The 15,020-nt window shown below is 64.3% G+C and overlaps 2 protein-coding genes across 8 annotated transcripts; one reads left to right on the plus strand and one right to left on the minus strand.

Annotated features, from left to right (window-relative positions):
- Nucleotides 1-17: 17 nt before the first annotated feature.
- LMNTD2 (lamin tail domain containing 2) lies at nt 18-4,106 on the minus strand (the record flags this gene model as incomplete). The annotated part of the gene is made up of 11 exons (XM_081064287.1): nt 18-149; nt 251-883; nt 963-1,082; nt 1,161-1,359; nt 1,449-1,724; nt 1,875-2,273; nt 2,618-2,814; nt 3,041-3,196; nt 3,284-3,371; nt 3,675-3,827; nt 3,922-4,106. 11 exons carry the CDS (start codon nt 4,104-4,106, stop codon nt 18-20), a joined length of 2,538 nt encoding a protein of 845 aa, XP_080920413.1.
- Nucleotides 4,107-6,057: 1,951 nt separating this feature from the next.
- On the plus strand, nt 6,058-8,765 carry RASSF7 (Ras association domain family member 7). Of its 7 annotated transcripts, none has more exons than XM_081063357.1 (6): nt 6,058-6,193; nt 6,795-6,924; nt 7,087-7,799; nt 7,921-8,046; nt 8,121-8,202; nt 8,281-8,765. In XM_081063357.1, the coding sequence occupies exons 2-6, from the start codon at nt 6,801-6,803 to the stop codon at nt 8,310-8,312; spliced, it is 1,077 nt and encodes a 358-aa protein (XP_080919483.1). In that variant the 5' UTR covers nt 6,058-6,193; nt 6,795-6,800; the 3' UTR covers nt 8,313-8,765. The 7 variants fall into 7 exon arrangements, with proteins under 7 accessions (XP_080919483.1, XP_080919482.1, XP_080919479.1 ...); XM_081063356.1 differs by having other exon boundaries at nt 6,062-6,193; nt 8,263-8,765; XM_081063353.1 differs by having other exon boundaries at nt 6,072-6,193; nt 6,719-6,924.
- Nucleotides 8,766-15,020: the final 6,255 nt, after the last annotated feature.

Consider the following 15,020-nt stretch of genomic DNA (forward strand, 5'->3'; position numbering starts at 1 on the left):
CCCGCCCTACACTGGTCCTACACACGCCCGCACGCGTCCGCGGTGATGGGCGGGCAGCTGAGGAAGCGGAAACCGAATCTGCTCTCGGCCGTGCCCCGGACCGACAGCGCCACCATCGGGCAACCCCGGTCCACGCTCTTCCCGCACACCTGCAGGGCGCGGGAGGGGCGGGGCCCACGCGGGGGCGGGGCGAGAGGCGGGGCCTGGGGAGGGAGGGGTCTGGCCCACACACGCAGCACGCGGCACTCACCCGAAGCCTGTGCTCCTTCTTGGCCTGGCAGTCGGTGATGCCCAGCCGGCCCTCTGCGTGGGAGACTGATGGGGGTCCGCCCCTCCCTCCGCGTCCCCGCGCGCGCTCACGGGGGACCGCGGGCAGGAGCTTCCGCGCGTGGGTCTCTGCGCTCGCGGGACGCGCTGGCACCTCCGGCGGGTGGAAGAGCTTGCTGGTGCTCAGGCGCGGCAACAGGGCCCGCGTCCTGGTGGGCCGAGGGGGTGGTGAGGGCCAGAGCCCGCCCGCGGAAAGGGGCGGTGCTGGCGGGGCGGGGCCTGGGGAAGTGGGGGGCGGGGCTGGCGAGGGCGGGGCCTGCGGAAGTGAGGGTACGGTCCTGTCGGGGGTCGGGGGTGCGAGTGGGAGGACGACTCTCGCGGGGCGGCGCCGGGGGAGGAGGCGAAGTAGCGGTCCCCACCCCGGCCTCAGGCGCCCCGCCCCGGCCTCGCGCACCCGGCCGTGGGGCGGGGGTCGGGACGCGCGCCGCTGCTCGCAGATGTTGGCCCCGGGCCGGGCGTCTGGGAGCGGGAAGCGGTCAATGGACAAGTCGGTATTGTCGTCGAAGATCTTCGAGACGGGGGTCACGCAGTGCGGGGCCTGGTGCTCGCTGAGGACCTGTGGGCAGGAGGGGCGCGCGGTCACCCCCACCCCGCGATACCTTCCCCACAGCCCCCCGGTCGGGACCCGCACTGACCTCGCCCTTGGGGCTCAGGAGGAGAGTCACGCAGCCCCGGTTGGAGTGGAAGTAGATAGGCTCCTGGGCCAGGGACGACGGCGGCTGTTTCTTGCTGCTGTCAGGCCCCTCGCCCCATACCTGGGGACAACGCCGGGCGCGGGTGAGGGGGCGGGTGAGGGGCCGGGGCGTGAGGGCTTGCGGGGAGCGGGGGCGCACCGTGACGTGGTGCCGTGGCGCCAGCAGCGTGTGGGGCGGGAAGCGGTACATGCGCACGGGAAAGTGGCACGAGAGCTGCTGCAGCGTGAAGCCACCCAGGTCAGCGGTCTCCTCCTGCGACTCGTTGAGGATGCGGACGAACCTCTTGCGACGGCTCACGGCCACGATCTTCAGGCAGGAGCTCGTCTGGCTGGGGCAGGAAGGGCCGAGTCACTTGGGCCGGTCTGCCCCGCTTCGGCTGGGAGACCAGCTCCTGGCCCTGCGCTGGGGGCTGCCGCACTCCCTCACCTCCATCTGTGCCCAGGCTGCCGGTGGTCTGGAGTTGCACAGAACCTGGGTACCAGGACGGTCTTGCCCAGGCCCTCTGAGTGGGTTTCTGGGAGATCCACGGAGAGGAGGCCTGTCCGTGAGAGGGACCCCCATATGGAGCACCCACTGGGGACGTCTGTGAGGCCAGCTGGCTTGCAGCGCCCTGAGGGTCCACGTGGGAGAGGAGCAGCAGTGGGGTCAGATTCAGGGCAGGAGGGGTGGCTGGACCCAGGGGCTGAGGGATGCAGAGGCATAGTTTAAAGTACTTTTTTGGGGGGAAGGTTGAAACACAGCACCCGAACCCCTGGAGATGAGGCCAGAGAGGCCCCCCGCCACGGCCTCTTTGTGGGTACAGAGAAGGCCTAGCGGTTACAGACCCCGTTTAGGGCTTTGGGCAGAGATCACAGCCCTGCAGGACAGAAGGAAGGAACCAGGGGAGTTCGCCCCACCCCACCTGCAGGCTCTGCCTGTGAGCCCCTGTGGAAGCTCCTGGCCTGCGACTCTGTCTGCTCAGAAGCATGGCCTGGTGCCTGGGGCGGGTGCCTTGTCACATGCACTGGAAACCTCATGTCCCGCTGGTGACTGCTAGAGTCAGAGTCGGCGCCCCCGGAGCTGCTGGTGCCCCCTGAGCTGCTGGTGCTCCCCAACGGCAGAGAGCTCCACTCCACACTCTTGAGATGCCGCTCCATGTGTTGTGTGCATAGCTCTGAGCCCCGGTCGTCCGGTGGTGGGGCTGGTGGGAGTTCTGGGGGCAGCCAGGGCCCAGGGTGCCTGTGGGCCACCATTTGCTCACTGGCCACTTGGCTTCACTCCAGGACCCCAGCCCTACCCGAATCCAGCCTTCCCAAGGCTGGCAGAGCACACCAACTTGTGGTCCCAGTCTCTAGGACCCGGTCCAGGAAAGGGCTCGTGGCAGGACACAGACAGCCCAGGAGCCTTTCCCTGCATCTCTGTTCTACAGATCAGAACACTGACACTTGCAAAGTTCAAGTGACTTGTCCAGGGACTCTAAGGGTGGAACTTGGACGCTGGTCCACATGGGCCAAGGCAAGCCCTCCCTCCCGGGACCCCTGAGTGTGTCCCTGTCCAGCCCAGTTACCTGTGATCCAAGTTCAACTTGATGTCAGTTAAGAGGTTGGGGTATCGACGGGCGATGCTGTTCCAGTCCACATCCTCCAGCCGGAAACCCTGGCCAGGACACACGCAACAGGCATGTGCCCCCGCCCCCTGCACGCCTGCAGAGCCACGAATGAATGTGGGGGACATTGCTCACCTCCCAAGCAGGGGAAGTCTCATCACTCTCAGATCCATCACTGAGGTCCATTAGGGTCTCTGCAGTCACCACCTGCAAGAGGGGGCCCGGAGGACAGTGGGCAGGGCCTGGGAGAAGGGCACCACTCCCTGCAAGGCATCTCTTCCCTTGGACCTGAGGCATACACCTGCTAAGTGCCAGGTGGGCAGGGCCAGGGGCTCCATCCTCCCTGTTCCAGGCACCCTGGCTATGAGGGAAGTCCAAGGAGGTCTGGGAAGGAGACGTGGGTGAGCAGCATGGACCCGGTGCACAGGCTCACCTCCACGCTGCCAGTAGACGACCGCAGCATACGGCCCAGCCAGGAGGCGCGGGCCAGATGCAGGAGGCAAGACTTGTGCATGGCCTGCAGCTCAGCCTCCAGCTGCTGGAGCGCGGTGCTGGTTTGCAGCAGCTGCTTCTCCAAATGCTCCTTCTCCTGCTCCAGGGGGGGTCCAAGGGTGGGTGGGGTCTTCTCAGACCCCGCCTCCAAGACCAACCCCCGCCCAGCTTCCTGAGGCCTCACCAGCTGGGCCTGTTTCTTCTGCTCCTTTAACTCCACAGTCAGCTTCTGGACCTGGATCTGCAGGAGCTTTTCCTGACCGCAAGAGCTCCTGGGAGAAGGGGTGACAGCGCCCCCCACCTCTGGCTCAGCAGACAAGGAGGGCATAAGAATGTGGCTGAGCCAGGTCTGGCCAGGCTCGGTCAGGCTCTGAGAGGTCTGGGTGGAGTTCAGCACCCACCTTCAGGGTTATGGTCGCCGCAGGTTTACAGTGTATCAACTTTTTCACAGTTAAGGTTGGGGATTAGGGTCAGGTAAGGACTAGGCCTAGAGGCAAAGGTCAGGGTAAGGGTCAGGATCAGAGGTTGGGGTTGGAGTCAAGCCAGGGCTGGGGGACTAGTGTTTCGCTGCTGACCTCTCGAGTGGAAGTCCAGCCACCTCCTGCAGGATGTGGCCATGCCGGGCATCCCAGCAGTTCTGGAGGGCACACCGCAGGGCCTGGATCTCCAGCTCCCGCTGCCTCCACAGCAGCGCCAGGGTGTGGGGGTCCAGGCCTTCAGGGGACAGCCTGCAATGCCCGCAGCCCAGGTGCCTGATGAGGCCCTGCCCTCTGGCTGGCCTGGCTCAATGGCGGACCGACCACCCCTCCATCCCCTCCTTACTGCAGGTTGATGGAGACTACTGGTGTGGAGCTTGGCTTGGTGTCCTTCAGGTATGTGGGAGTCACAAGGTCTTCAGGTGTGCCAGCTGGAGGCCCCAGGTGGCCACTGACTGGCTCCCTGTCCACCAGGGACGAGAGAACACATTCCTCGTCGTCTCCAGCCTCTTGGTAAGACTTGGAGGCCATTCTTGATGTTCTTGGAAGAGTTGAGAGGGGTGGTGGGGCTGTCTGCCTGCGTCCTGGGTACCTCTGCGGGGCTCTCCTTCCATGGCTGGATGCCCGCGGAGGCCCGTGTGTGTTTGGGGGGGGTGTGGGTGTGGGTGTGTGTCTCAATCCCGTAGGACACCAGACTGCTGGTCATGTGGGTGACCACACCTGTGTGTTTCTGACCAGGCCAGGGCAGCAGGTTACACCCCCAGGCAACATGTCCCTGGCTCTCGACATTCCCTGTGGTCTCCTCCACCTCACCCTTGCCGTCTGGTACTTGAGGTCCTGCCCCAGCCTACAGCAAGGGTTCCCTGAGGTTCTGGTCCTTTACCCTCCACACCCATGTCCCCCCAGACCCAGAGCCCTATCCCCAGCACTCACCTAAAGCCTGAAATCCAGGCAGGCCTGGGGAGAGAAAGGCTCTATGGCGTTGCCATGGATACCAGCACCCAGAAGGGGAGGGGCTGTTTGTTACTAGGAGCCTCTGGGGAGACCCCAGACCAGGGCCCACCTCCTCCTCCTGGGGGCTGGTCCAGCCTGAAGAAGCTGTGAGAAGCTGAGCTGCTGCCCAACTTATCTCCACAGGCCCAGGGGACCACAGAGTGGCCAGCACGGCCTGCCATGGTCAGCGCTCAGCCCCACCCCCCCAACCAACCCTGAGGGAGGCTCCCACGGTCCCTCCCCAGCCTGACCGTGGCGATTGATTGCGTGCATTGCTGCTCTGTGTGTCCACGAGCCAGCGGGACCTAAGAGTGCAGGTCTCAGTGGACCAGGCTGATGAGCAGAAGAGGAAGCAGTGGATAACCCTGGGGAGCTGGGGGAGGGGCTTGCAGAACTCTTAACTCCCACCCGAGTGCCTTCCACAGCCTCTGCCCTCAGAGGTTGACGGTCTCGCCAGAAACCTCACCTTCCCCTGTCCATCTCCACCGCCTGGGCCACGACAGGGTGCCCTGGGGACATTCCCATAACCATGACAACTGTTTCTTCTACCCTGGAGCAAAATTGAGGCCCCAGACCTAACCACAAGTGCCCTCCAGCCTTTGCCCCCCACCTCACCTTCATTCATTCATCATTCATTTATTCAGACTTTCAATTTCCATTCCTGTGGGGCCTCCTGTGCTGGGCAAGATGGGGGCAGGACAGGGGCAGGCCGGGAAGACCCCCCCACACACACAGCGCAGTCTGACCGCGCAGAGAGGCTCAGTGCTGTCCAGAACATTGAGACTGAGGGGCCACAGCTGATGAGCTTGCTGAGGCTCTCCCATGGGACAGCAGGCAGAGAAGCGTGTCCACAGCTCAGGAGGGCACTGGGCCCCACTGAAAGGGTGGGGGGAAGGGAACCTCACACAAGGAGCCCAGGGTCTTTGTCCCCGGCAATCTTGGGGGCGGGCACCCTCACCCACAAGGGCTGTCAACCTGATTGCAGCCAGAGAGGGACAGCGGCCCACCAGCTCCACCTCCCCTCCTTGGGGGCTCACAGCCCCCCCAGCCCTGTGTGTCCCGACGACGGCCGCCGCGGGCCCTGAGGGAGCGGGGTCGGAGGGGCCCATCAGGCAGGGGGCCCTCTGGGCTCTGGCGGGCTTTCGGGGTCCCAGGCCGGCGCCCCCTCTCTAGACAGGAGACTCATCAGAGTGGGCGGCTTCCGAGGAAGTGGGCCGGGGAATGGGGCCAGACACCTGCCCCACGCGCCGCCCGCGAGCTGCCGGCTGGGACGCGGTTCCGCGTGGTTCGCGGGCTTCCGGCATGAGTGGACCCGGACTCCACCCGCCACTCGGAGCCGCCAAGCCCCGCCCACACCTGGGCGCCGCCGGGGGCGGGGCGGGCGGGAAGCCAATGGGGAGGGGAGGGGTGGGCACATAAAAAGTGGCCAATGAACGTGGGCGTGGGGCGGGCGGGGCGCACCGAGGAACCAATGGAGGCGCGTAGGGCTGGGCGCACGGGCTGCGGGCCAATGGAGTGGCGGGCCGGGGCGCTCCCGCTGCGCGGCAGGAGGCAGGTTGCGACCGCGCCGGGCGCTCTGAAGGAGCCGGTTCGAGTCCAGACCCCGGAGGCCGGCGGGAGACCAGGTGAGCTGCGCTGAGACGCGGAGCTTGCTGAGTGCGGAGCCGGCCTGGCCGGCAACTCGTCCCGTGGGGACCGCGCCCATCTGCACCCGCCCGCGGCGGGGTTGGCGGCCTCCGGGGCGAGCGCAGCGATCGGCGGGACTGGGAGGGGGCTGCCTGCGCCGGGCTCGGTGGGGCCGGGACCGCCGAGGTCTGAGTCGCGGGGAGGGCGCGTTCCTATGGCAGCGGGGTGCCGAGTTCACGTGTGCCTGGGGACGGCACCCCGCGGGAGGGGCAGTGCCCTCCGCGCCAGGTGACTGGAGGGGCAGGAAGTCCTGCATCTGGTTAATGATTCGCCTTGTTCCGGGAGTGGGGCGGGGCGGGAGGAGCTCGGGAGTGGGAAGCGCCGAGTGCTCCAGGAGGGCGGCTGTTCCCCTTGGAGGGGGCTGGTCTTGACTACCCCCACCCCAGGAATGCGTGGCCCGCGGGGAGGGCTGGGCACCGAGGAGCAGGGCGGCTGCCCTGATCCAGTTCTGGGGTGAGGGCCAGGCCGGGAGGAGCAGGAGACGAGGACCAGGCTGTGGTGGCGCTCGGCAGGGCTCGACCCTTTGGCCTTGGCCTGCAGTCAGGGATGCTCTCGGGACCTGCGGCCATGGAGCTGAAGGTGTGGGTGGACGGCGTCCAGCGCGTGGTGTGTGGGGTCTCGGAGCAGACCACCTGTCAGGAAGTGGTCATCGCACTGGCCCAAGCTATAGGTGAGTCCCCGCAGGGACAGACAGGCCCAACAGGTGGACCTGGGGTAGGGCCTGGCCCGAGGAGGGTGGGACCGGTTGCTGATCCCTCTTGCTCTTCCCCAATACCTGAATCCCAGTGGACTGGGTGGGAGGATGTGGGCTGACCCCTCTCCCCCACCCCAGGTCAGACGGGCCGCTTTGTACTGGTGCAGCGTCTCAGGGAGAAGGAGCGGCAGCTGCAGCCCCAGGAGTGTCCAGTGGGTGCCCAGGCTACCTGTGGACAGTTTGCCAGTGATGTCCAGTTTGTCCTGAGGCGGACAGGGCCCAGCCTCGCTGGGAGGCCCTCCTCAGACAGCTGCCCACCCCCTGAGCGCTGCCCAATCCGTGCCAGCCTCCCCCCAAAGCCGCGACTGGCACTGAGCCGTGAGCCCCACGAAGTACTGACCTTCAACCTGGGCTCCCCCTGGCTGGCCTCTAGCCCTGTGCTGCCCGAGCCTGTGGCCCCAGTGGCCCCCGTGCCAGGCTGCTGGGCAGACCTGCAGGGCCTGGAGCAGAGGGTACAAAGGAACGCTGCGGAGCTGGGCCAGGAGGCCTTCTGGGGCCAGGAGCTGCGGAGGGAGCAGGCGAGGGAGCGTGAGGGGCAGGCACGCCTGCAGGCGCTGAGCGCAGCCACAGCGGAGCATGCTGCCCGGCTGCAGGCCCTGCATGCCAAGGCCCGTGCCCTGGAGGCCAAGCTGCACCTGGCCACAGAGGCCCCTGGACCCCCATCGCCCACAGCGTCGGCCGTGGAGCGCCTGCGCCAGGACCTGGCTGCCCAGGAGCGGCAGAGTGCGGAGCTGCAGGGCAGCTTGGCCCTGGTGAGCAGGGCTCTGGAGGCTGCAGAGCACGCCCTGCAGGTGAGCTCACGGGACCTCAGCCCTGACTCGGGGGGCTAGGGGGTTAGCTTCTGATCCCACGAGGGAGAGCACCAGGCCTGGAGCTCCATGACTGTGCCCGCTGCGGTCCCATGTGCTCCAGGCCCAGGCCCAGGAGCTTGAGGAGCTGAACCGGGAGCTGCGTCAGTGTAACCTGCAGCAGTTCATCCAGCAGACAGGGGCTGCACTGCCACTGACCCCACAGCCAGACAGGGCTCCTGGCACACAGGTCAGTGGTTCTGGAGGAAAGTTGGGTCCGTGGGGCACCGTGCACAGCTCCACACTGACCTGCTCTCCCCATAGGACCTTCTGCCTCCAACCAGTGAAAAGCCCCTCCTGGGAGCCCCCCGGAGTCCTGCCCTACTGTCCAGTCTGAGCCCGGAGGGTATGTCCATCTCCCTCCGGGGGTGGGATGAGGTCCTCCTGTGACTCCTCAGCCTCTCAGCCTGTGTCTTTTCCACAGTTGCCCCCATAAGGCAGAACTCCTGGAGGTAGCAGCTTCTGCCCCAGAGTAAATGCCCACTGCCAGCCCACCCCTGGGCTCTGATGACATGAGCGATGGCAGCTGAGGCCAGCCCGGCCTGGACAAGAGAAGAGTCGGTGGTCCTAGAGAACTCCTTCCCCCATGCAACTGGAAGCCCTCATGCCCTGGGCCCAAGACCTCGGATCCCTGAGGTTTCTGCTGCAGGGGACGGGGGGAGGCTGGGGACTCTCGCCTTAATCCTTGCCAACTCTGCCAAGCCCCCTGGAGAAGCTTGGGGCATGGCCAGCTCAGAACTTGCAAGGCCCCAAAGGCCATGGTTCCTTTTGGGGATGGCAGAGTCGTGGACACTGTTCAGTCTGTGGGGATGTGCTCACGTGGGAGATTTCTTCACCACATGTGTGCATGCTGCCTCCCCCATCACGACACTCAAACCTGAATAAACTGCTGAGAGTGGTTTGACTGTCCTGAGGCCACGCTGGGCAGGGTCTTTGGGGTCTAGCCCTTGAGACTCCACTCGGGGTGCCTGGGGAGTATCTGAGCTGCCCAGGGCTGGCCACAGTTAGGGCTCCTGAGAAGGGGCTCTCCCAGGGTCAGTGGCCAGTCAGATCCAAGACTGGTGCTCCCAGGGCCTCACATTTCAGGCTGTTATGCCCACCCACCCCCAGGGGCTCTCCTCCACAGCCTGACCTGCCGCTGGACATGGGTGGTCTGGGGCCTGAAGAAGCTTCAGCCCTGGCTTAGGTTTCTGGATGCCTCTCCCACTGGCTTCCCTTCCTCTGGCCTGCTCACCAGCAGCACAACTGCCGCCCACTCTGGGGTGGCTCCTGGACGTGAGGACTCGAGGACACACCAGACCTGCCTGTCAGGTTGACTGAGTCTGTGAGCTTGTGGGGCGGGCACAGGGAGCTTTGTGGGCCTTGCGAGGGTGTGGCTGCCACTCTGCTCCCCAGGTGGGTGTGAAGCCTCTGCTGTGTGGCTGCAGCCTTGGAATCAGGGCAGGTGTCCAAATCCGTCCTGACCTTGGCCAGGCTGCAGGCTCTCAGCCTCTCAGCCCCGAGGGCTGTGGCTACGATTGGAATTTGTGGGGGGGCCCTAAGCCTTGGGGGTGGTATTGAGAGACGGAACGGGGACATGATAGATCATAGAGGGTCTTTGCCCTGTTTTGGGGTAGGCATCCTTGGGATGGAGTCAGCCTTCTCTTGGGGTGGCCCCTGAGTCGGGCCCAGTGCTCCCCACTTCTTTGGGGCAGACCATAGGAGACATGAAGTTCTAAGCATGAGGAGCAAGGAAGCCAAGAGCACAGTTTGTGGGGAGTAAACAGGACTGGGGACTCCCTGCCTGAGGGGGTGCAGAGACGGGGAATGGCTGGACAGGCCAAGTGGCAGGAGACTTCCAACCTTGGTGTCGGGGAAGCCAGCCCAGGCTTCCTCTCTGCGAAGCTCCCAGCCCAGCCACACTCAGCAGCCTGTTCCTGGGGACCTGGACTGGCCTGACCTGTGGCCCCAGACAGGCCCAAGCACAGGATCACATGGGGTGCAGCCCGAGTGGAAAGGCTGATGAGGCTGTGCCCTGGTGGAGGAGCTGAGGACTGTGGGCAATCACCACCAGGTCCGAGGGGCCTGCTCCCCTCACCTGCAGCCCTCACCCACTCAAGGAACTTGGATGGACCTCCGGATAACGGCCCTGAGCCCCTGCATGAGGTTCACCTCCCAAGCTGAGTGCACAGGCCAGCAAAGGCAAAGCCAGGTGCCATCCAGGGACCATCCTACACTCATGGGACAGGGCGGGACTAGCCCCAGCCCTCCCTGGTGTCACGAGCTCCCCACCAAGTGTCCCAGCCCCCAAAGGAAGCAGGCACAGAGCTGGTGGAGCTCACACCCCCTGGTCTGTGTCTCTTTCCCAGAGATACCTGTTACTTCTGAAGCCACTGCCAGGGTCTTGTCCCTGGCCTGCTACTGGCTCTGAGCAAGCTACCAAGCCCTCTTCACATCAGAAGGGGTCCTCGGGCAGCCAGGCGCCTCTGACTGCTCAGGAGGATAAAGTCCCACTCCACCAAAAAATCGCAGAAGTGCAGTTTACTTTTGAGTTCTAAAGTGTAGAAAACAGTGTGAACTGTGAGGAAAGGCCCAGCTCCCCCCACATGTCCAGTTCGTGGCAGGGCCAGGCCAGGCCAGCACCCCCAATAGCTGACACAGGACCCTGCTAGTGTGAGGACCCTGGTTACTGGTCACGGTTGCCTTTCAGGACCAGGCAGTGTTGGCGGATGGCGCTGGAGCCCCTACTGTCTTCAGTGTTCCTTTCCACACCCTGTGGGAAGTGCCCTCAGGCTGGCTGAGCATACCGGGGTTCACTGAGGGTCACCTGTAGTAAGTCAGCTCCGCTGGTTCTCAACCCCAAGGGCATCACAGCTTCCCCACAGTCACCTGCAGAACCGGGCGCCACTGAGCCTGCTGGGTGTGACACCACAGTGACCATTGGGACAGGGCCCTTCCAAAGGGAGTCCAAGTCCGTGGAAGTCCCTCAGGCTTCTTAGACAACTGCAGACCCAGCCTTCAAGCTGGGTCCAGCCATCAAGCCCCACTGCCCAGAGAGGACACAGAGCCTGCCGCAGGCGTCACGGCACCAGTAGGCCCGGAAGCTGCTCTGGGCCTCCTCTACGACCAGCAGCTGACCAGCAGATGTCCACTGTGGCCTTGTAAGCAGCCAGCAGAGAAGGCAGAACAGGGGCTCCGCCAGGTGCCCCCACTTCCGGAGTGGAGTGTTGCTAGGCACCACAAATGATTCTGCTGTCCTCACTCCCTTACTGATCATGCTGAAGTGGCAGAAATGCACAGAAAAGCCAAAACTGTCACTATCTTTCTTGAGAAAGTTCCCAGAGGTGCCCTCAGGAGGCTGGTCCTAGAGGCTCCGGTCCTGATGGCGAAGGGTCTGACCACCACCCCCGCGGCTGCCGTGACATCCAGAAGACCGTCCCAGGAACTGTGCACATCCTGGCACCCTGTGACATGCAAGGAAAAGAAAGTTCCCTCCAAGAGGGCATCTCTGCGCCCCCGCAATGTTCCCCCCCCCCCGCATGCCCCTGGGTGTCTAAGTGCAGACGGAGGACCCTTCCACAGGGCCTCGTCCCTCGACCCCCCACCCCCTCCCTGGCGCGCGCCTTCCCACCGGGTGTGGCCTCCCCCTGCCCGACTGAGCCGGGTCACAGAGGGGCCGGGGCGGTCGCGCTGCCCAGGGACAGATCAGCCGCTGTCACACGCACAGTGGGTCCGAAGCAGCGCAGTGTGCGGTGGGCAGTGGCTGCCCTGCGCCTGGAGGGACCACCGGGCAGGCGGAGGGGTCGTCCCGCACCCCGACCCCTCCCTCTCCAACTTGGGCTTCCGAGCCCCCACAGTCCGCGGGGGAGGGGGCCTCTGGGGTGCGCCCCCGCCCGCCGGCCTGGGACCCGTCGAGCGTCACCTGTGACTCCGGCGCGGGGCCGTCGCCAGCTCACGGCCCAACTTCGGCAGCGGCCGAGGCCCCCTCGCGCCCCCGCGGCTCGGCGCCCGCGCCCCGCTCCCGGCCCATATGCAAATACGAGGGTCCCGCGGCCAATGACTGGCCGGGCCGGGCCCGCCCCGCTGCACCGCAGCCAGTGAGCGCGAGGGCGGTGGGGGCCGGACGCCACGCCCACCGTCGCGCAGCCCCTCGCGGGCGCGGCCGGCGCGTTCCTTTCCGCACGTCGGCCTCGGGGCGGGGCCGCCACCTGCCGGGCGGGGCCTGGGGCTCCTCGCTGCTGCCTGGCCGGCCGCTCCCCCGCCGCCTCGGCGGGGTGGTACGACCCAGGCGCTCTCCCGCCCGCCCCGCGGGGGACGGCACCTCCCCGGGAACCCGCGGGGCTCCGCGCACGTAGCCGGGGCTGGGACCGAGGAGGGGCCTCGGCCTGGGGACGCACGTACTGCCCGCGCCCCCGCCCGTTCCGGAGTGATCTGGCGGGCGCTCCAGGGGCGGGGGCTCCAGCTCCGCCAGGTTTGCGTCGCCACCCTTGCGGCCGGCCCTGGGGACCCTAGGGCCCTCCCGTGGGATATGTCAGCACGGAAGGCCCGGAGTCTTGAGTCCGGAGCGCGGGGCGCTGCATTGAAACGGTGTAAATCAAGAGAATGGACTGTTTCAGACCTGGCGTTACCGACTCCTGAGTGGGACCCCAAGGTGGCAGCCATGGGACATTGGCCCCTGGCCCCCTTCTCTTCACATCCAGACCCCTAATAGGCCAGAGAGATGCCTGCTCCTCTTTTGTTCCTGGCACGGGTCCTCATAAGCCCTTTGTGCCCCTCCCAAGGTCAGCAAGAGTTCCCCCTTTTCCCCCTCCTTTAAATGAACCAGTCGCTGGCACCTGTCTCAGAGCCTGCCCTCCCTGGAGACCCCATTCTCCGGGCTCCAGGCAGCTCCAAAGGGCCCCTCTGCTCCCCGTGGTCCTTGGCCCAGGGCCTGTGCCCCCTCAGCCTTAGCCACCTGGCCCCCCCGCTGCCCCGCTTCAGCCCGCCTGCCCTCCAACTCACCACCCACTGCTGTCCTCCTTGCCCCCAGTGACTTACCTGCATCCCATGTGAGCTGAGCCAGAGCCCCCAGCTGCCACAAACCCAGCACAGGCCCATCCTTCCCACCCTCATGGTCACTTAATTTCTATCTTCAAAACTGTTGCCCAGTGTTGGGGCTCTAGGGCAGCGTGTGCCCCTGCCCGGGACCTCAGGAACGTGAAGCCTGGTGCAGCATGCTGTGGGTTGTGGCCATCTGTGGATGGCGAGGGAGCACAGCAGAGTGGTGAGCCTGCTCAGTTCTACGGGATCAGAAGTTGAGGAGTAAACAAGGCCTGGATCGTGTGCTCTTCAAGGAACCCCTTGGAGTCTGTTGGGTCCCTGAAGAGACCCACACCTCCAAGACAGGGCATGGTTGGGGGTGAGCAGACAGGACAAAGGTTTGGAGGGAAGATGTCTGGGACTCAGGGACATGAAGAGGCTAGAAATCAGGGTGACTTGGAGTTAGCTCCTATCTTGCCCTGCTGGTGCAACCCCCAGCTGTTCCCTCAGTCCTGGAATCCTGGCAGTTCCAAATGCACCCCTCATCCTCTGTAGTGAGTCGAGTGGTGGCCTTTCAAAAAGATGTGTCCCCCTCCTAATGCCTGGACCCCATAAGTGTGACCTTTCTTAGAAAAGGTCTTTGCAGCTGTAATTAAATTAGGAATCTGGAGATGAGGTCATCCTGGATTACTTGGGTAGGCCCCAGATCCAATGACAAGTGTCCTTAGATGACAAAGACACATAGGGAGGAAGACCATGTGAAGATGGAGGCAGGCGGGGTGATTCTGTCACAAGCCAAGGATACCCCGAGCACCCAAAGCTGGAAGAGTCAAGAAAGGGTGCTCCCTGCGGATTTCAGAGGGAGCACGGCCCTGCCGACCTGACTGTGGACTCCTGCCCTCCAGGACTGGGAGACAATACGTTTCTGTTGTTTTGAGGACCCCAGGCTGGGGGGGTTTGTTATGGCAGCCCCAGGACACTCATACACCGCCTTCCTAAGTCAGGGAACACAGCCCTGCCTTCTCCTCCAGCACTGGCCGTGTGTGTACATGCAGGCCTGATGACAGGGGAGAGGGCTGGCCTAGGCTGGAGTGAGCCGGGGGAGCTCTCTCCCCAGCTCCACCCTCCTGTACACATGAGAGAAGCACGCATGCCATGTCTGCCTGCCTGTGCTTGCGAGGAGCAGGGGCAGGGGTGCCAGCACACACCAGGGGCCCAGCAAGGCCTTCAGGTACAGGTCTGTAGGAGCCACGTGGGCAGGCTGCACATATGTGTCCTTGCTTGGCACTAGCACGTGAGGGGGCAGGTGGGTGGCCCGTCAGTGTGCACTGGAAATGACAGTACTGATGGGAGGGATATATGGAAGGTGTCCACCATGTGTCACCATGGGGGGCATCAGCAAATGGGAGGTACAGATAGAGGCCTATGCTCTTAAGGGGTACCACTTATGTTCCGTTTCGACCCAGACCAGGGGCTCTCAGCAGCTCCCTGGAGACAGGCGTCACATCTGAGATGCACAGGTTGACATAACTGGGTAGGCTGTACACTGCCCAAGGATGCCAGCTGAACAAGTGTTCTTTGCATCTCATCGTGGGTGCATGTGTTTTTTATGACAATTTTCCAGCAGCCTCAAGGAGCAGCTGCAGATGAAGGTGGGAGGGGCTGGCCCTTCTCCAAGGGGACTCCAATTTGGCCAGAAGCGGCTAGTCCAATTCCTTGCCAGGAGCTCCAGGGGGGTGCCCAGCTGGACTGTCATGGCCAGTGTCCACACAACTAACGGTCTTCAGCAGGTAGGCATGTGTAGAAGAGTCAGCACATGCCAAGCTCCAAGCTGAAGGGGGAGGTGCCTGTGCAGGGCATTTACAGCGCTGGACCCCATCAAACAGCTGTCCCTGTATTCACCCATCCAGCCCTCAACATCCCTATTTAATGGCCAGGACACTAAGCACAGAGAAGTTGAGAAACTCTCCTGATCTCAGGTGAGCCCAAGTGCCCGGGTTAAGTACCTGGCAGGTGACCCAAGAGGCACTGTGTGCTGTACCAGGTCCTACCACTTTGGCCCACAGAGAGGAATCACTGTGGGTTCCCCCATGTCTCTGACACCTTCCATTCTTCCTTCTGCAAAGTCCTTTCCAGAGCGTGTAAGTACTCTGTTATCTCTCTCAT

The sequence above is a fragment of the Rhinolophus hipposideros genome (genome assembly GCF_964194185.1).
Source record: "Rhinolophus hipposideros genome assembly, chromosome: 10".
In the NCBI taxonomy this organism is placed as follows: domain Eukaryota; kingdom Metazoa; phylum Chordata; class Mammalia; order Chiroptera; family Rhinolophidae; genus Rhinolophus; species Rhinolophus hipposideros.